This window comes from Puma concolor, chromosome B1, assembly GCF_028749965.1.
Source record: "Puma concolor isolate L17-30 chromosome B1, mPumCon1.1.hap2, whole genome shotgun sequence".
Taxonomy (NCBI): Eukaryota; Metazoa; Chordata; class Mammalia; order Carnivora; family Felidae; genus Puma; species Puma concolor.
Window position 1 is genome coordinate 70266152 of NC_141670.1, and position 22466 is coordinate 70288617.

The 22466-nt window shown below is 34.7% G+C and overlaps 1 protein-coding gene across 9 annotated transcripts in view; it reads right to left on the minus strand.

The window, feature by feature from the left end:
- Positions 1–586: 586 nt before the first annotated feature.
- Positions 587–22466, minus strand: part of TMEM144 (transmembrane protein 144) — a 53816-nt gene continuing 31936 nt past the window's right edge. For 8 of the 9 annotated variants that reach the window (XM_086703997.1, XM_086703994.1, XM_086703999.1 and 5 more), the window contains 5 exons: positions 21095–21213; positions 18421–18540; positions 17210–17307; positions 13816–13869; positions 587–8141 (listed from right to left, as the gene is read on the minus strand). In XM_086703997.1, coding sequence (XP_086560123.1) covers positions 8058–8141; positions 13816–13869; positions 17210–17307; positions 18421–18540; positions 21095–21213 — 475 coding nt within the window. In that variant the 3' untranslated portion in view covers positions 587–8057. Of the gene's footprint in view, positions 8142–8472; positions 8986–13815; positions 13870–17209; positions 17308–18420; positions 18541–21094; positions 21214–22466 lie in introns of those variants that run through there. The other variant, XM_086704001.1, reaches the window with a different exon arrangement.

The following is a 22466-nucleotide window of genomic DNA, read 5'->3' on the forward strand; positions in this document are numbered from 1 at the left end:
CTGTCGTCCAGAGAGTTTGTCTTCAACAGGAGAAAAGTGAGATGACTTCCACATAAGGAGCCCAGTAGCTAAAAAAACAATTGAGTTAACTCTGATATCCTTGGTGTGCTAGAAGAATCTTACTGTAAATATCAAGAAACTTAAAAAAAAATCCTACTCTTTTTCTTATCTAATTCCTGTCACAGCTTTTTCTACACAGAGCTGTGTGCCTAAAATGCTTTATACAACATTCCAGGTCATATGATTTATTTCTTTCTTAAAAATAAAAAAAAACAAATGAATATTACTTGACATATTCTACTTTACTTCATGGAGGAAGAGAGTATGCCCCATCCTATACTATCTAAAGATGAAATGCTGAACTTTGTTGAGGCAAAAAAAGCCACTTTTTGAGATCTTCACAACATGTAATTGTTCTACTTATTCTATGTTTGCTTTGTAACTTAGCCAATATCTTTATCTGAGCAGTAGTACTGCTAGGACTAAAGGTTTTGGGTTGCATTTGTGCATCTTATTTTGTGCAATGTCTTGTATGCTCATTGGATTAGTTTCCCAGGGATGGGACAACAAATTACCACAAACTTGGTAGCTTAAAACAACAGAAATTTATTCTCTCACTGTTATAGTGGCTAAAAAGTCTGGCAAGAGGGTCTGAGGGAGAACTCCTTTCTATGCCTGTCTCCCAGCTTCTAGTGGCTTCCTGAAATCCTTGGCATTCCTTGGCTTGTAGTTCCATCACTCCAATCTCTTCCTTCATCTTCATGTGGCCCTCTTCTCTGTGTCTCTGTGACAAATATCTCTTTCCTTTCTCTTATAAGGTCATTGGATTTAGAGTCCTTCCAAGATGATATAGAGATCCTTAATTTAATTATATCTGTAAAGACCCTATTTCCAAATAAGGTCATATTCACAGGTACTGGAAATTAGGACTTAGACATATTTCTTGAGGAACTATATTCATGCAAGGATAATGTTTAATTATTCTTTGGTGTTGCTGTTCATGAAAATGTGACAAAAGAGAAATTGAAATTAAAATGTAACAAAATGTTAATCAGAGGCTTTATGCTTCTTGCAAAGTTGGAGTAATAAGAATCAAGCTAATCCTTCTACATTAAAGAAACTGCAAAATGGGTAAAATATATGAAACACTGGACCATAGGCAGGACAGGACTATGATCCCTGTTAGAAGGAGAAACAAGTTGAGCCCTATTATTTTTCAATTTTACTGCCTAGGTAGAGTTTACAGGCTGCGGTGCAGTAAGGGAAACACAAATAGAGCCCAGAAGCCTTCCTGAGTTGAATAGATAGTAATAAGAATTTGGGAAGATCAAGGCAGGTAGAATGTATGTATATATAGTTGGAGATTTAGAAAAAGAGGGAGGGGATGGAGAATCAAAGCAAGTTAAAAACTTATAAGAAGTAGAATAAATAATAGAGAAGAACACAAATCAATGAAATAGGAAAGAAAAACATAATAGAGAAAACTCAACTAAATCTAGAGCTAATTTGTTGAACAGATTAATAAAACTGATGAACTTTTAGCTAGAATGTTCATAAATAGAAAAGAAGAAAAAAATTACCAATATTAGGAATGAGAAAGGGACATCACTACAGATCCTACAGATATGAAAAGGAGAATAAAGAAATATTACAGGGGCACCTGGGTGGCTCAGTCAGGTAAGCATCCAACTCTTGATTTCACCTCAGGTCATGATCTCGTGGTTTGTGAGATTGAACCCCACATGGGGCTCTAAGCAGCGTGGAGGCTGCTTGGGATTCTTTCTCTACCACTCTCTCTGCTCCTCCCCTCCTCATGCTCTCTCTCTCTCTCTCAAAATAAGTAAACATTAAAAAATATTATAAACAATATTGTGCCAATAACGTCTCCATGTTCACGAAATGAGTAAATTCATTGGAAGACATAAATTAAGAAAATTCACTCAAGAGGAAATAGATGACCTGAATCACCCTATATATGTTAAAGAAAGCAAGGCCTAGATAGCTTTACTTTTGAATTCTACCAAACATTCAAGGAAGAATAGTATCAATTCTTAGTAAATGTTTCAAAGCTACTACCCTGATATTACATATCCCTCATGAACACAAAGACAAATTAAATCCAGCAATATATAGAAAGGCTAATAAACAGATCATGACCTAGTAGTGTCTACCACAGGAATGCAAAATTAGTTTAATATTTGAAAATCAATCAGTGTAATTCACCATATTAACAGAACAAAAAGAAAAAGCATGATCATCTCAAAAGATGCAATTTTCCCCCCCACAAAATATAGTATCATTCCTTGATAAAAAAAACTCTCAAGAAACTTCAAACAGAAGGTAATTTCCACAACCTGATAAAGAGCATCTGGGAAAAAAACATACAGCTTATATTATATTTAATGGTGAAAGATTGAATGCTTTTCCCCTAAGATTGGAAGTGAGATCAGTGTGTCCCATTTTACCACTTCTTTTCAAAATACGGCAGAGGTCATAGCCAGGCCCACAAAGCAATGAAAAGAGATGAATCGCACCTGGATTGAAAAATAAGAAGTAAAACTCTTTATTTGCTGACATCCTGACTGTCCACATAGCAAATCCTAAGAAATCCATAAGAAACCTATTAGAGCTAAGAGCTGAGTTCAGCAAAGATGCAAGATACAATCTGTGCTCTTTATTTATTTTTAAAATTTTTTTTAAATTTAATGTTTTTATTTATTTTTGAGAGAGCGATAGAGTACGAGCAGGGGTGGGGCAGGGAGAGGGAGACAGAATTTGAAGCAGGCTTCAGGCTTTGAGCTGTCAGCACAGAGCCAGATGTGAGGCTTGAACTTGTGAACAGCAAGATCATGACCTGAGCCAGGACGGATGCTTAACTGACTGAGCCACCCAGGTGCCCCTAATCTGTGCTCTTTAAAAAAATATATCAAAATAAAAAAGCTTTCTTATAATTCTCTTGGTTTCACCATGAGCAATTAATTTGGTTAATTTATTAATTTATTTATTTATTCATTTTAAGGATTATCTTTCATGATCGGTTCCCTTTACTGTATTCCCTCAAAGTACCCCCAAATTTTCCTTCACAGCCCTCAAAGATTTTTACCTGATTTCTTAGGATTTTCTGATTAAGTTCCATGGCTGCTTTATTGATGTGTTTCAATGCCTAGCCTGTGCCTCAGCTACAAGGAAACCACTCACTAAATATTTAAGGTATGATTCAGTAAATTTACTAAGAATGTGTTTTAGAAGAATCATTGGCTAATAAATTTTGGACTGTAAATTAAAGATATTCTTCAGGGTACAATGCAAAAAAGTTATTTTTTTTTCTTGTGTGCCATGCATTGTGCTAAGTCCTTGAGGTATAAAGATAGAACAACTGCTCTCAGGAGTTCACAGTAATTTTAGCCATCACATGCATATAAAGCCAATATAATTCTCAAATATTTTTGGAGGAAAGGGAGACAATATAGCCTTCTCTGTTGGAAATAATTACTTGAGTAGAGTTTTATAAATCAAAACCTTATGGTGTGTATGAAAGATTTATAGACTTTTATTAATGTGAGGTATAAATGAATTAGAAACAGTGCTTATAAGACCCTGTTGGTAAGAGAAAAAATACAGTCAGTGTCTTAGAAGGTTCTTCAGAAGATCATATGAATGCTTTAAGTTAGGCTCTAGTTTACAGCCTACTGTTTCTATCCTAGAAACTATTCTCATCCACCTCTCCTCTTCATTTCAGTGATTTATTTCATTAGGACTTGTTGGAAATTCTCCATTTTGAAATTGGGATTTTTGAGTGTGTGTGTTTGTTTTCATGGGATTTTGTCAACATGAATTATGTCAGAGATTTTGTTACTGGAGAAAGATATTATTAACCTGAAGAATCTGAGTGAAAACAGACTTGGCCACCAACCTCAGAGATAATTTATGTGGAAGGTAAGTGGTTTGACCCAAAAAAGAAAAATAATATAATGCTCATTTATTATTACCATTGTTTTTTTTTTTTTTTGCCAAATAATTCCATTTAAACAGATTGGTTTTATGCATTTTATTTTTTTCTCCTAAAAGTCTGCACAAAATTAAATGGATACTTATCTTTAAATTTTCTCTCTCTTTTTAGGAAGGAAAGACAGAATTTTGTTTTACTTTTTAATAACCTAGTTCTTTGAAATCTTTTAAAGAGTAAAGTATAAGTCACAAATTCAAAAATTTTGGAGCACAAGTATGATAAGAATCACCAGGAGTATTTGTAAAAATGCAAATTCACACTTTCCAGCCCTGGAGATTATAATCCATTTAGTAGTTGTAGGAAATCCACGATACACTTTTTTTCAACATGTAGAAAAGGTAGGTGATCTAGTTTAAGCAGCTTAATATTTTACATCCCCTCAAAAATAAACATTATACACTGAAGATGGATTCAAAGAGTAATTGAGTATTTTTCTTAACTATACTATTAATTTAAAACTGAATTTCTGGAACAAGACACATCACATACTTAAATATAACAATTCCAAATGTTAATCATTTTTGTTTTAGTTGTTATTTTGAATACACATGTATGCTTTTTTCCACTAGGGAAAATAATTGAGAATGAATTATAATTGTTTTAGATCATAAAAGTAGATTAAAAATGGCTGTAAGATAAAAGAAATCAGACACAAAAGTGTACATACTATATAATCCCATATATATGAAATTTTAGAACAGGTAAAAGTAATTCAGAATGACAGAAAATAAGTTGGTAGCCGGGGTATGGGGATTAACTACAAAGGGGCATAAGGGAACTTTATGGGTTGCTGGCAATGTTCTGTATCTAGGTTGTAGTGGTTATTACATGAGTGTATATATTTGCTCATAACACTTCCACTTAAGCATTTTATTGGATGCAAACTATACCTCGTTAAAGTTGATTAAAATAGGCTATATTTGTGAGGTTATTTTTTTTAATGAGGGTAAATTTCTGAAGCAAGTGTTTTAGGTAGCTCACATAATCTCCAGCAGGACCATAAAATTGACCTTGGAGGCTACATAATCAGGAATGTCACATCCTACTGCAAGGAATTCTAGAAAAGTGAGTTTCTGGATTCGACCTTTAGAAGGTGGGATTTTTAAGTTGGGTAATTTTCCAACTTTGTCTTGAACCCTGTCTTCTTTATTTGTGTGCATGTGTGTGTGCATGCTTTCTTTGAAATTTAAAAACATTAAAAAAAATAAAGAGGAACATAACATTCATCCATATTCTCTTTATCTAGACTTAATTACTTTAACATTTAGACACATGCTCTGAGCTCTTTTGCTGTTGATTCTTTAACACATATTAAAGAACCAATGTATGAATTCATTGCCATAAAAATTAGAGAATTACAGATAATGCTCAAGCTGACATTAACCCCAGAGTTGCCATTTTGATCTCATTTACCCTCACTAGAAGCAAACATTAGTATGAGTTTTGTGTATTTTTTCTAACTTTTTGCATATATAGGCATGCATAGAAAAATATATATATTACTTTGATTTTTGAAAATGTACCTAAATGGTATCATGCTGTGCACATGGTTCTAGAACTTGCCTTTTTAACTCCATGTGTTTTTCAGTTCTACCAATATTGATACATATAGGTTTAGTGGTTAGCAACTCTAAGTGCAAATAAATGAGCACAACAGGAACAAATGTAGATTTGGTAGCTCAGGAGAAATACTGTACTATTAACTCCATAAAACTCATTAGGAATTTTTAGGAATTAGGAGTTTTTATTCTGCTAAGAAAAAATTTTAATAATCTGGATGCCAGCCTCACTGGTCTCCTACTTCCCTACTTCAGGTAGTACCTTCTCTCTACACAGAGACAGCCAAGCAATAAAGAGTTAAAACACAACAATCTGACCATACTAGATAAGAAAAAATAAAGCTGCAAAACTTGGAGAGAGACATTAACATCCTAAGTTGAGCGAAGAAAGTGTAGAATTGGCAATTGCCTGTTTATTTATTATTATTTTTAATGGTTATATATTTATTATTTAATGTTTATTATTATTTTCATTATTTATTATTTAATGTTTATTATTTATTTATTTTAATGTTTATTTTATTATTTTTAAATGTTTATTTATTAAGTAATTTAATGTTTATTTATTTTTAAATGTTTATTTATTATTTTGGGTGCAAGCATAGGAGGGGCAGAGAAAAAGGGACAGAGAGAATCCCAAGCAGACTCTACACTCAGCACGGAGCCCCACAGCAGGGGCTGATCTCACCACCATGAGATCATAATCTGAGCCTAAATCAAGAGTTGAATGCTTAACCAACTGAGCCACCCAGGTTCCCCAGTAGTTGCCTATTTAGACTAACCTGTATACAATGAGTTTTTGTATGGTAATTATTTTGAAAAGCTTATTTTTCCCCACACTACTCTAACACTAAAGGCATTGTATGGTAGCAGAAACTATATAGTGGTAATAAGATTAAAAAAATATTTTTCTTCTGCAATTGTTTAATTTCACATTTAAAACTTTGCATATAAATTGGCAATCTCAACTAAAGAATAATTATGTTAATTTATATTTAAAGTTATCAACATAATTAATGGTATTTCAGGTTAAAGTTAAAATGAGTTTTGGTAAGGTGTGACAATTAAATAATTCAATGAAATCGAGACTCCAGTATCATTTTTAAAAGTGCACTCATAAAGAAGAATAAGTAGTTGTTTGGATGGGCTGGCGGTGAAGGCAATAGCTCTTACAAAATATTCCCCAATCTACAGACACATTTGCTTTCTCAAACAGCACATAATAATAATAACTAAGGATTATATAACGTTTGCCAAGTGCCAGACACTCATGAACACATGGTACAGATTTTAATTAACTTGAACCTTGCAACAATCATCATTATCACTATTTTCCATTTTACAGATGAGGAATCTGATACAGGAAGCTCAGGAACTTGTTCAAAGTCATACAATTAAGATGAAGAACAAGTGAGATTTAAACCCATTTGGGTTAGCTCTAGAGTGCATACACTTAAGTAGAATGCTATTCTGTCTCTTCTGAATACACACACACACACACACACACACACACACACATATGTATAAATAACATGTCCATTATTTTCTTTAACCTAATGGAAACCACCAGTTAAAACAGGAAGAAAGTCTCCAGTTTAAAGAGAATTTTACAGAAGTATATTTCAGAAAAAAATAATTATACATACAAAGAAGATTTTGGTCCCTCTAAATTCTCATTCTGATAAGCTAGACCCTCACTACAGCAACTCTACATACATTCCCCCTACATACATACATATGTGTGTGCATTTATGTATGTGCATACATACATGTATGTATGTATGTTTTGTTTGTATATGTATTATACATATAATCCCAACGGTGGGAAATTTTTCTTCTCTGAAGAGGATTTTATCTGGAGATAATCAAGAGCATTTTGAGCCAAGACCAGTGAGTGATGTAGAGTTACGCAATATTAATTTGAAGTAAAAATAAGGTTGGGCTAAAAATAATGAAATGGCCTTTTTAACATTCAGTGACCAACCGTGACATTTACTTTTTCTAGCAAAGGATCTAAATATCTTTGGAATTCCATTATAAGGTGGGTCTTCTATTTCTCTCCCCAACATTTTTCTTCCTCTCTTCATTAATGAGGGTAACATGTTGGAAACTTGGACATATACAAAATTCTTTGTGTATATGAACTCCACAGTTTTGTAGCTTATGCAACAAGCAGAAGTTGCCTTGCCCATTGAGTCCATATTGTGGTAAAAGGGGCACTCTAGTGCTGTGAGAATGCAGACATTGTAGTCACCCAGGAAAGTCTTCCCTTCATAAATAGTTCATTAGCAGATTTTTTCATTTTTACACTTGACTGAAACTTAGTTTTCTTTATTTTCACATTTGTGGGGAAAAAAAATCATTTACCCAGTCCAAGACAAGTGGAGATCCATTTGCTGTATGAAAATGAACTCTGTCCTTGGCATATTTGTGGAGTTCCGTAGTGGTGTTCTCTTACCCACTGCTGCCATCTGCTGGTCTTATGCCTGTTAGATTTTAGAGTAAGCCGTGCATAATGCTCCAGTCAAGATGATGCAAAATGCAAATATCATCAATAGGTAGTTTTGCAGACCCTGAATAATAAAAAAATGTAACTGTCATTAAGAAAATTTGAATCAAACATGCAGAAAGCACAGACTCTTAAGATTGCTAGGGACCTTGCTAACTCTCTGCTCCAGCCACCTGCATGCTTTTTGCTCTTCCTCCAAGCAATCATTCAGATTCTCTTGAAAACCCACAAGAGCCTTGCTAATTCACCCACTCAGTAAATACATGTGGGCATCCACTTTGCATCAACATGTGCTGGAGTTAAAATGGTGAGCAAAATGTGCCCTTATGCAGATAATTATATAATATGGGAGGCAGAAGTTAATCACAGAAAAGAATGTTACAAAGTGAGAGGAATGTTAATAAGTAAACAAGCATGATTGTTTCTGAGGTGTGTTACAAAGGAATCTCAATGAGGCTGGTTTGGATGGTGGAGAATTAAGCTTCTAACTGTAAGTATCAATTAATTGGGCAGGGAAACAGGTAGGGACTCCAGGTAGAAGGAATTTTATGTGCAAAGCTCTGTTGTATGAGAAAGTATGATACTTGCCAGGGAAAGAAAGTCAGTGTGACCCATGCAATGAGTTAAGTGGATAAAAACCAGGTTGGAGGGCTATGGCCCAAACATACACAGGGCTCATAGGTCATGTACAGTTTGAGGTTTTATTTTTCCAAGTAATGGGAAAGCAAAGACATAGGCATCTGGACATGGTGAAAAGATGGGATTCACATTTTATAAAGCCCACACTTATTTGCGGATGGTGAACAGATTGGAGGGGTCCAGAACGGATGCAAGGAGATCGTTAAGGAGGCAACTAGAGTCTGCTTGGGGACAGATGACGAGGTACAGATGGAGAGATAGAGCTTGATCTGAAGGGTGAGAAAGGAACAGAGAGACTAAGTTTGCCTTGCCCAGCTATGGGTAGGTCCACTGATCTTAAAGATGGGAAACACTGAGAACCACTTCCCAATGTGGCCAGTCCATCTCTGATTAACAAATATCTTTCTGTGTTAAGTAGAAATATTTTATTTACCATAAGTTCTATCTATATCCAGGGTTACAGATAGATTGATTCTAATCTCTCTCCCACAAGATAAACCCTGAAACATTAAAAAATAATTGTCTTATATTCCTGAAGCAATTTTTTTTCCTGATCAGTATATTAGCTCCTTTGACCATTTTTCATATGAAATAGTTTCAAGCTTCCAGGCTATTCCCATCTGAATACTGGCCAGGCTGTCTATATCCCACATTAAATATAAACCCTGGTGCTCTAAGGTAAGGTTTAAACATCACGAAGTAAAACAGGACCAGCACCTCCCTAACTGTAGATTTTCTGTCTATGTTTAGACTTTATGTCTAAAAGTGCACTGAGATCTCCTGACAGTCAAATAATATAATATCATTATTAGCTCTTATTAGGATTAATGCTAATTAATACATAGCCAAAATTCCAAAAAGCGTATAGTCTCTTTCTTCAACCTAATAAAGAATTGGGAGAGAATGGATTAATTGACCTGTATTTGATGATGAGAGAAGTCTTTGTAAGTTGAGTTGGGGACAGCTGAATTTTCTGATTCACTGTGAGTAGGAATATTACCCAAAGTTCCTCTAATACAAGTTCCACGAATGAAAACAGCACCACAAAGCCTTGCTAAGTACAGAGGAGCTTATTAACGCGCGTGCGCACACACACACACACACACACACACACACACACACACACACACACTCCTACTAAGACTTTAAGGTTCCCTGATATCTTGTCAGTGTTGAAGACTGCAACCTTTACCTAGATACCTGTACTGGTGGAGAGCAAGCACTCAATACCTATTTGTTCAAAGAATGAATACACTCAGGTGATTTCCAAATGTCATTTGTGAATTAAACAGTTGATAGAATTACTTAAGTAAGAAAAAACAACATATGGGGCCCTCACTTATTACCATTTTGTAACTTGATTATGGGACTAAGCTCTCTGATTATTTGCTAAGCTCTCTCCTTTATTGTCTATGTAGACAGAAGAATAATGTTCTCAGAGAGTAAAATATTTTTCCCTTTAAGGTGAAGAATCTGTTCAAACTTCCCAGTCTCCTAGAGAAAAAGACCAATTATATTTGGACAACAGCAATTGTTTCCCTTCATCAAAGGTGAATATTAGCACTTAAAAGATCATGCTAACATTCTTCCCAAAGCAAAAAGTTTTTAACTTGGATTTCTGAAACAGTTACTAAGGTCACAAATCATCTCATCCTCTATCTGAGATTAGCTACTGACCTATAAATTGTTGTAGTGATAATCTCCTGTATTTCTGTAGACATTGTGGCTAATGTGTGTTTCTAAAAATAATAATTTATATCTAGCTTAAAATAGCTAAATATAAAATTCAAACAAATTTCAAACAAAACAAACTTCCCAAAGAGGAACAGATAGCAGATATTAAAGAACACTGGAAGTGGAAAATATCCAACTGGTGCCCTATGGCATTAAGATTAAATGAAATCATTAAACCCTTTAGCACAAAAAGTACTTGGATCTCAGATTAAGTTCTTACTCCTGCAGGTTGTAGACTTTCCAATATGTGTCTTTGAGTACTGCTTCGAGACATAATTGTGTTGCTTTTGTTTTCCTCTAGGGTTTTATCTTGTTTCTAAGAAGAATAATGTTTAAAAATTCTGATAGGATTTTGGTGTCAGTGTTCAGTTGACAGCTCTTTCTTAAACTTGGTGGCATGTAAAGTATTTAAAACTTGCCTTTAAGCCACCCATTAAGAAGCAGTTAGGCACCTGCATTGAATGATAAGCCTCACTGGATACTTCTTAAATTTTGTTTGTAGACAGATTTGTAAGTTCTTCTTCTGCTTTTTTTTTTTTTTTTTTAATTCCCAGAAGGTCAATAAAAGTCACTCTCTGCTTTCATCTTGGCCCTCTCTCTCTTTATTTTTACATACATACTTGGCCAAACTCACTCTCAAAATTCCAGAGACAATTGCGTTGGAATTTTGTAGAAATCACACTGAATGTGAATTGGAAATAACTGTCTACTGACAGCAGTGAGCTGCTCCCTCAGGAATACGGTGAGCTTCCCCATTTGTTCTGATATTATGTTTTGTAGGAAGTTTTTGTGGGAAATTGAGTGGTTTTATAAATCTAGCATGTTTCTTGCTTATTATTTTCTTATCTTTTAATAATTTCTATAGTTTTCAATAATATTCATTTTCCACTTTTTAATCAGTTATTGGTATTAGAAAGCTATTGATTTTATATTTATCCTCTATTTCAGCACATTACCAAATAATCTTATTGGATCTCAAGATTTTCAGCTGACTGGCTTGAATTTTTAACGAAGATAATGTTACATGCAAATGACAATTTTCTCATTTTCTTTCCTACATCTATGTTGCCTCTTTCTTAATTTTATTTTATCACACTGGCTAGGATCTCCAGAAAATATTGAATAACAACAATAATGGAGAAATCTTTTGACTTGCAACTTAAAGAGAAGACCTTTTGTTTTCAGCTTGATTGCGGTGTAATTGAGAGAGAACTTTTGTTTCACCTTAGCTATTTGTTTGCTATTGTTTTTTGACAGACAGCTTTCTCCTATTTGAACATTTTGAAGAGTTTTTTTTTCTTAATTAAAACCTGATTTTTAATTCTAGCACATGCCTTTTGAAAAAATATTATCACATAGCTTTTCTCTGTTTATCTAACATTATATTACAGTGATTAATTTGCACATTATAAACTATCCTTGCACTCCAAAGTTAAGCTCTACTTGGCCATGGCTTTTCATTAAAAATTTGGTCTGAGCTGTTGTTTTAAAGGTGTCCATAAGCAACAAAAAAAGCTTTCTTTGAATGTCTTTTAGTTCTTTTTAGAGGACTAAGGAATTAACAGTAGGCTCAATGGTTAGGGTTTCTCTCTCCCAAGAGGTTCTTGTAACTAGAAAAGAAGATTTTTGATTCAGTTACATTATTACTGCAGTAGTAACTAAGGTAATTTCCAAATCCTTTATTTTAAATTTATTTTTGGTTTGTGCTTCTTTTTAACTATAACTGCAAATAAGCTATGCTCACTTGTGATTTTCTAAGACTTCAGTATGTTATACTAGATAATAAACACCCAATTTTTAAATAGAAATCATGGGGTACCTGGGTGGCTCAGTCGGTTGAGTGTCCGACTTCGGCTCAGGTCATGACCTCATAGTTCGTGAGTTTGAGCCCCGCGTCTGGCTCTGTGCTGACAGCTCAGAGCCTGGAGTCTGTCTTCAGATTCTGTGTCTCCCTCTCTCTGCCCCTTCCCCGCTCATGCTCTGTCTCTATCTCTCAAAAATGAATAAAAATGTTTTACAAAATTAAAAAAAATTAAAAATAAATAAATAGAAATCATTACCCTGATTGGGGCAGAGGAAATACTTGCAAAGAGATTACGACATGTTTTGGACATAGAACTACTTTTTGTGGAAAGCAACCCTAACTAAAATAAATGAGAAATGTGTATGAAAGTAATTTATGGCTCTATAAATGTTTTAAGTTGTCTTATGCATTAAAAAAAATAAGATATTGGTGCATATATTCCAAACAAATTTATTATTTTTTAAATTTGAGAATCTTGTACTGTCAAATTATGGTTTTCTAAATCAAAACATTTCATTTAAAATACAGGAAATGATATTTTATATCTAATATTGAATAATCAATCATTTTAAGGATCATCCAGGTAGATGGGTTGCCTTTTGGTTCCCAGATATTAGTGACATCAGATTGTCTTAGAACCAGAAATTATTTGTTATTATAGCTGCAGATTAAGATAGAAAATATTACGTCTATGATGCCTTGACAGAGTGTCTCTAATTTGTATAAATATTTTTTAGTAAAAGCTATTACAAAAATACTATTCACATATGTTCCTCAAATTAAGGTAAATGGGAAAAATTCTGAAAACAATTAAAAAGTATTTTTTTAAGATTTTATTTTTAAGGATTCTCTACACCCAACATGGGGCTTGAACTCATAAGTACAAAATCAAGAGTCACATGCTCCACTGACTAAGTCAACCAGGTGCTCCTACAACAATTTTTAATGCAAACAACACACACACACACACACACACACACACATCCTAGAAGTATTTAATAAATGCAATTTTAAATCACCATCATTTACACTCGAAAGAGAAGTGGTAATAGTCCCTTGCCACCCCACCATTTTCTTATAAAGTTGCTGGTTTGCTATGGAGCCTTTGAGAGACATGAGAACCAACAGAAAAATCTATTCCCAAGGTCCATTTGCCTCAGGGATATTTTAATCTTAGGATAAAAAAATCTTTCGTCTTGTTTATCTGCCAGATTTTACATTAAGTAAAATTTCCTTCTCATCATATTTTATTGGTTATTTAACCAAAATCTCTTAAAGGAAAATAAAGTCAACTAAAGCATTTTTGGACTGGGGGCTGGGGTGGAGAGAAATATGTTTTATAATAATTATCACAGCTTTAGTATTTTCTTTCCTTGTTAGGGATGATAACATTTTGAACATCTTCACTTGTTAAATCCTTTCATGTGTTTTCTGCCCTGGGCTTAGGAGTCACATACAGTTTTCAGAAAAATAACAGAAACATAGTATTAAACATAGTATTAAATACCTTTCTTACCTGGACCTACCCCTGTTTTCTAAATCTGCCCTTTCTTGTACATACCTGTATTTCCTTAAACTTGAAGACACCCCACATTGCAGCTATAAATCCTGGACCCTTAAATAAAAAGAAAAGTTCTAATTAGATTAGTTATTTTTCTGTGACGTGTACTCTACATACAGTAAATTGGAGAGATGACCTTATGCTTTGAGTAACTTTTTGCCATGAAAACAACAATATTGTCAGCTTAAACTATTCATAATCTCAGCTCTAATTCAACATTAACCAAGGTAGCATTAGGTAAAAAATAAAGATTTTTTTGTTTCTTTATGATTTTCATATTTATTGTATTGATGCTGTAATATTTTGTGCCATGTAATACTTTTCTTTAATGTTATCTACTTATAATATTTTAATAAACAAATAGTTTATGTTTTTCTAACAAACTTAGGACAATAGAAATAGGATTAATAGAAGTAAGTGTAGGAACAACTGATAACTTTTTTGGGAATGAGGCAATCTCATAATTGAAGAAACTGTAGTATGTTCTCTGAGACCCAGCCAATAATGTACTTTAAAAAATTTCTTGTGGCGCCTGGGTGGCTCAGTCGGTTGAGCATCCGACTTCAGCTCAGGTCATGGTCTCACGGTTCGTGAGTTCAAGCCCTGCGTTGGGCTCTGTGCTGACAGCTCAGAGCCTGGAGCCTGCTTCCAATTCTGTGTCTCCCTTTCTCTCTGTCCCTCTCCACCCCACGCTCTCTTTCTCTCAAAAATAAATAAACGTTAAAAAAATTTTTTTTAAAAATTCTTAAACTGACACTATTGCACGGTGATGAACTATGTCTAACATTAAATCCCAACGAATGCTAATGACAGTATTATGGAAAGATACAAAAGCCATGTAAAGATAAATAGCAATAGGTTTATTCAGACAGGAATAAAATAATATAGGAAAAGGAAATGAGAAGAAGTAAGGTAGAAAGGATGATACTGCAGTTTGAAACTTTTAGCTATTAAAGTTTATTAGCTTTTTATAGCTGAGAAGGAAAAAAAAATTGGAATTTGGTCTTTGTGGAGAAGGTGTACTGTATCAGCATTTTTAGGATTCCTTTTCAAGCTCTGCACAAACTCTGGAAGAGTTTCACATAAACAATTCCAACATGTTTTTCCCCTTCCACTACTCCAACCATCTACACGGCTGGGTCAGCAAAGTTGGACTCTACTCCCGGTATGTAAGCGAAGCAATAAAAATACTTTACTCTGTTTATCAGCATCTGGAAGGTTCAACATCAAAAGAGCCAGAGAACTAGGTCAAAGGAACTGTCTTTTATCAGTGACGTAAGGTCCTAAGCCTCAAAATCCAAATCAAACAAGAAGCATCTGCGTCCTTCAGGCAATTCCACACTGACTTGGGACGGGATAAGAGGAAACAATAGAATGGGGGATATAATATTAATGTTATCGTGCCAATCGCTCAAGAATTTTATCCTCTCTAATCTGAAAATTTATATCCATTCAGAGAACATAATAGAAGACAATGCCAAAAGGTATCATTGCCCTTTGAGGCTTTTTGGGTGATGATTTCCTAAATATTAGTTTAGACGTGGTCTAAGGGTTATTGTAGGGAGTGATGTGGTTATAGGAATGGTGCTTTGCTAAACGTAATGCAAGCACAGTTCAAAGTGTGGAATCCTGTCTGATTCAGGCAGAGGAGAGCCAGGTAGGAAGGAGTTTTGGATAAGAAATATAGCTAATTTTTTGGCAATTGGGATTGCATATTTTCCTTCCATAAAATGAATATAAATTGCACATTTGTAAATCAGCCTTTGAAAATGAGGTGAGCTTGAGCTATCTTCAGAAGCTGAGCTTCTGAATAAACTGATTCAGCTTTTAGATTTATCAGAGAAAATTTAGACCAGAGGAAATAAGCTTGCTCCTGCTACATGGGTTTTTTTCTTCTGTTTTCTTCCCTCCCACCTCCCTCTCTCTTTTCCTTTCTCCCTCCCTCCTTTCCTTCTTTCCTCCCTCCCTCCCTTCCTCCCTCTCTCCTTCCTTCCTTCCTTCCTTCCTTCCTTCCTTCCTTCCTTCCTTCCTTCCTTCCCTCTTTCCTTTTTAATTATCATTTGCTAATAAATAACATAGAGGCTGCTTTCAAGAAACTCACAATCTAGTTACCAGTGAGTACATAACAGTGGAAATATACATACCTGGGAAGAACAGTGCTTCCGGAATTAAAAAAAAAAGTGCTCTTTTGATAAAATAAAATTGATCATATTTATTATTGTTGAAGCTGGGTAATGGGTATGTTTGAAATTTTCCACTAAAAAAAGTTAACGTAAAAAAAATCTAGTTCTCCCAAGAAATGAAATAAAGAAAAATATGAGATCCTTGAGGAAAAGACTGAATCTTGTCTGCATGTGGAAAAGGTTGTTTTTGGCTAGAGTAATGAAAGTGAAACCAAACAAGAACCTAGTAGTAATGTTGCTCAATTCCCTCAACTCCCAGGAACACCTGTTTTCCCCAGGTAACAAACCCCAGGCACCAGAGGAAGCTCCACCTGGTGGGTGAGAAGACTTTGCTTACATCACGGTGATTCGAGAACAGTCCTTCAGACAGGCAAGTCTCCAAAAGCCACAGTGATTACTCCCACCGACCATCTGCCCATACCTCACCTACCTCAGCAATTTATTTCCACTGAATTAGGCTTTAATGTTTTGTCCTAAGTCTTTACCATAATTTAATACAAGAAAGAGTGATAGAAAAACCAAATCTCTGTCTACTGTAAATTTGTTTGAGGAATATTATTTATTGTTACTCAGTGTCCTCTGTAAAAGGCCCCATGTGATACATTCTATTAAGAATTTAGTGCCAGAAAATAAATGGTCTCTTCTGAGGAAATAATATGTTAAAAAGGATTAGCTACCCCATTAACTCCCTTTCGTAAGCACAGCGCAAAACTTGATGTTTAATCATATAACTCATCCAGAGACAGTAGTTTGCTTTAGCACTTCCTGAAAGCCTTCTTTAAAAAGTACCAGATGAAGTTCCACATGAGGAGTCTGAAGTACTTTCTGTCTCACAAGGTTTTCATGAGCTTCAAGTGCCAGAATATACGCAAGAGCATTTTTAATTTATAAACTGTCATCTAGAGATAAATATTGTTATAAACAGCAAATTACAATGTATCCAAAATAGCATTAGGTAAAATGACCAGACAAAAACTGCAAGGATATCAACGATTAATAAACCTGCTAAAATGAGGTTAGCAATGTTCCCTTAGTGGTCAAGGACGTGAGACCAGAGGCTGCTGGTGAATCCACATGAAACTATTATACACATCGTACTCTTAAAAAAATCAAACTCCATGACAGTCCTCAGTGATTCACTAGGGTTGCTTCAGAAAAATCAGATTTACCTTTAAAAAACAAAACTGGGGAAAGACGAGTTAGCTACTTACAGCAGTGATTATTGGAAAACTGACCACAGCACTGAGAGAGTGGTTAGCTATGAACCAACAGCAGGTAGCTATTGCCCAAAGAGCTCCTGACAGGAAACCTGAAACACACACAAACAGTGCACACTTACAAGCCACGTTCCTCTCCTGAAAAATCCATGCTCTAGATACAGCAGGAATATTAAGTTGCTCATATCAACGCATTCCCGTTGACATTGTCGGCCAACATGGATTTTTGAGCTGTGTTTTACGATAATTTTGGAAACCAAGTCATTTTTTTTTTTTTTGCTCTTGATGGCTGTGGGTATAATTATCAATTTTTTCACTTTCTTGACATTAAATAAAATACCCAATGTTGTGGTTGAGGTAAAGATTGGGTAGTGGAGAAGGACCAAGGGACGATACTGGATCTGAGCATGCTCTGTGAACACCATTTATATTAAACTATAAACATAAAGATGCTTAGAGCTAAGGGTGAAAAAAAAAGCCTCCTAGAATTTGAAAGAAAATACCAGATATAAATTTCAGGATAGTTTAGCTAAGTGTTCAGTACATATCTTATCATTTTTTATAATGGTATAGCAGCACACATTGACTTTACTGAATCAGGTATTCAAAATGAATCTCTGACATATGTTTTATTTTGTTCTTAAAAAAATTTTGCTTGTGGACTTATGTCCCAAATTGCATTATGGCAAACTCTGAAATAAGTGAGAAATTATATGTATTTTTTACTACCAATGCCGAATGGATTAAGCCCAAAGCATGCGCATTCAACATATGCTTTTTTCAAACTCTAAAACTGCTTCTTATTATTTTTCAGAGAAAATGTTTGTTGACCTAAGTGACTACAAATTTCTATTTGTTGACACTTTAAAAAAAATAGTCATAGGACTCTGACTTTTAATAAACATCCTGAGGTAATGAAGAAGAAATAATAAAGTCTGATGGTCAATTTACAAGATATTCTGGTGTAGGAAACCAGTGGATCTTAGATTCACTGCTCAAGTTTCAGGTTCTGTGATGACTAGTATTTCATATCCAGTTTCATGGCTTTTAAATCCTTCATATTTAGTTGTGAGTTGGGTCAAAGCAATTAGGGAATGAACATATACACAGACACACACAGGATGGCTTGGTTTCCAGATGACAATTAATCAAACTAAGTGAGTGTACTCTCACAGAGTAAGATTTTTTATAGTAAATATTCTTACCTGGCAAGACTGCTTCAGGATATAGCTTAGGGTTATTTTTCATGGCTATACAGTAGGCGAAAAAGTAGACTGTACTTGTAAGAAAGATGCCGCTGAAGTGTGCAAAAACATAGTCTAAATCTGAAAATACATATTATAAAACTCTCAAATGTGTCATTCATTTCAAATATATTTAAGGTTCTAATAATAAAACAAATCCACCAAAATTAACCTTAAAAGTAAACAGTCATTAATTATATTTTATTATCCTAGTTTTCTACATGCTGTTTATATGGAATTAAATTAACATATTTAAAACTTAGAAATATGAAGTGGTCAATTAGTTATTATAATCAAGTCTAAAAGACTTTTTTATGATTATCTTGGAAAGATAAATAAGAAACTATAAACATTATGTGAATACGATCTTCTTTTTAAGAATTGTATTCAGACTGGGGTGCCTAGGTGGCTCAGTCTGTTAAGCATCTGACTCTTGATTTTGGCTCCCATCATGACCTCATGGTACATGAGACTGAGCCCTGCGTTGGGCTCTATGTTGAGAGTGCGGAGCCTGCTTGGGATTCTCTCTCTCCCTGTCTCTCTGCCCCTCCCCTGCTCACACACGTGCTCTCTTTCTGTCTCTTTTAAAATAAATAAACATTAAAAAAAGAATAGTATTCAGACTTAATTTTTATCAATGGCTATAACAAATCTCCAGGTAGACTGTATTTGGGGGGGGGTGTGTGAAAAAATTACGGGAGTGCTAATTTTATATGGTGACCAATTTGGAGACAAGCATCTCTGTTGCAGATGACGTTATATGGAAGGATATTCAGGAAGTTATCCCAAAGAGAGTTTTATTCAATTGTTTATTATAAATCTCATTACATTATGGTGGCCCAATATCTGAGAAACTGCAGTTCCACTGATTGTTTGATTAGGTTGTACTCTAGTCATACAGACGGGTGTACTATAACTTATTGGCTGGGAAGCCCACATTGGATGTTCCTCTCAACTAAAATCTTGACAAAGATGAGCGGCCATGTTTAAGGAGAAAAGCTTGAACATCAAAGAGTTTGTCTATTCTTCTAAAATCTTAGACCCTACTTCTGGATCAACACATCTATGGACCACCACAAGAGGCAACATAACACAGTTTTTAAAAGCACAGACCACCTGGGTGGGATCTTCAATCCACTACTTGCTAACTTTGAGACTCAGACAAATTACCTAATCTCTCTCTTAGTTTTCTTAACTGTAAAACAAGGATAATAATGGCATCTAACCCAAAGGTTGCTATGAGGGTCAACTGAGTTATTATTGTAATGTGCTTGGAACAGTGTCTAGCACAGTTCATGTACTACTTATGTGTTCGTTAAATAAATGAAATAAAAAATTATACCTCCCTAGGATTATTTTTGAATAAATTGGAATAAGGTGTATTCCTACCAGACTACATTCAAATTGTCATAGGATAGATCCCTAAGAATTGATTGTACTATTTACATAAAGAGATTGTTGAGTACATTGTTTATTATGTCCCAGGACCAAGAACAACTGTACTCCTGGGTAATTAGTTCTTTTTATCTTGCATTCACTGATTTGTGGGACTGATCTGATTTCCCTTGTGTCTGTAAGAAACCTTAGAGCCAAATTTATGGTTCATTTCTAGCCAGTGTACAGATGTGTCACAGAGTTTAGACTCATTCCTGGTTCCATTTTATTTTTTCATTCTTTTTTCTCCTTCTCTTTTAATTTATCCTATGTTACTCTATTTTTATTTTTTTTCCTTTACAAATGAAAAGAATAAAAACACCAAAAGTATTGTATACACTCTTATAAAAAAGACAGAAGTTAGTAAAAGATTTGAGTGGTGTTCATGGGGCTGAATATAAAAAAGGAAGGAAGAAACAACGGTCTTCCTTCCTCACTCTATCCACTCAATTAACATTGTTCAAATACCAGCTTTTTTTTATCAGTCTTTCCCTCATGACTTTTGCCCTTCAAATTTTCCCTTATCTGAACATAGATCACATTCATTTTCAGTACCATCTAATTTAGAACTTGATTACCCACAATCTCATTCTTTTATGATTTCATTGATGGAAACTATGCTGTAACATAATGATAGGACTCCTGCAGTAGACACCCTTTCATCTCCTGATGAGTCTGTACAAGGCTATTTCATATAGTGTTAAGTTTATACCAGAGAGACTAATTCTATCACTAGAAACTGAGATAACTTGGGAGCCTATGTTGGGCTTTTCAATGCACTACTTTATGCTTTAAAAACAATATCCTCTAACGAGGCTATACTTTGACCTTTATTTCATTTTAAAGTGATATGTACCGCACTTCAGTTTTTTTCTTTTTAAGAGGAGAAGAGTACATATTTTCCCAGAGATTAACTAACTGGAAAATAATCTCCAAATCTTACTATAAAGCCAGGAACCATGTGTTAACATCCAAGTAGCTGGTATAAATCCTGACTAAAGTTGATTATATTTATATTTGGTGATCATGTGAAAATAATCAAACAGTCCTTTATTACTTTTAATATATAGTGACCATTTACAATGCAAAATATCAAATCTATGTGCCAGGATTTACTATGTAATCACATTCTTTTTATATTCTTAAGTAGAAAAACAGGTATGGAGTTTATTTATAAAGTAAAATAATGTTTTACTCTTACCATACTGGCTTGCCCCTGTGTATATGCTATCATTTCTTTTGCTGTGGTCCTTTATATAAATGATTGGCACAAACGTAGACCCGTAGAGTATTCCAGATATCACTGCAAGACTGCAGCCCCTTAAAAAACAAATACATCACTGCTAATCTTGGCCCACAGCAGTATTTCTGACAAACACACAAATGGAATCATAACGAAAGCATGCTTCAGAGTATAAATCACAAGCAGTTAAGCAGAAATCACTCATCTATCTCAAGCTCTGTGACTGTCAAAAGTCAAAGGAATACCCTGCAGGGTCAGAGCAGCATCAGGGCACAGACTGAAGCTTTGGTCCCCCACTGTTTAATAGTGGACGTACACAACTTACAGAAGTTATAATGGATTATCATTGTAAATTGTCATTACATAGATAGGACGATTGCCATCATAATAAACTTGGCTCTCTAAATATGAACGATTTGTGAACTGATGCTATGCCCTCTGCTTCTTTTTTAACCAATAACACCCAACACAGGGCTAGGATAGACAAAATACTAAATGCATGCTTGTTCAAAACAATGATGGAAATCCACAGACTTGCCTATGTCAACTATGCCTTAGTCAACTATGGCACAGTCAAGAAATGCTGATTTAATAAAATAATTTGGATATTTGCAATAAGACATTACTTTTTGTAAAAAGAGAATATTTCATCTTAGCACGGGGTTCATGTTGACTCCTCAGACTTGGGCCTTATTCACATGAAGCAAGTATTCCCAACAATCTTAAGGAGAGATGATTAATATTTTGGAACAATCCCTTTAAGTTAATACAAAGGATAATGGCATGAAACAGGAAAGTTTTACGCAAAAAAAAACCCCAAAACCAAACAAACAACAAAGCCAAACAAACAAAAACCAAACCCATTTCTTTCCAAGCTTAAAAACATATTCTTAAAGTTTATTTTAATAGGAGCTCACAGGGCCAATCAGCTCTATCCACACTGGAAATCCCTGTGTCCTGGTGAAGCCTGGAGCACATAGTCCTGAAAGGGGTATCCCAGGCACAGACTGGACTAATAGATCAGGTCTAGCCAATCATGAGACAATCAAAAATGGTCAGAGAAAGACAGGTATCACATGATTTCACTCATATGTAGAATTTGGGAAACTTAGCAGATGATCATAGGGGAAGGGAAGGAAAAACAGAGAGAGAGGCAAACCATGAGAGACTCTTAAATATAGAGAACAAACTGAGGGTTGATGGGGGTGGGGGGCTAAATGGTGACGGGCATTAAGGAGGGCACTTATTGGAAGGAGCACTGGGTGTCATATGTATGTGGTGAATCACTGGGTTCAACTCCTTAAGCCAAGACTACACTGTATGTTAACTA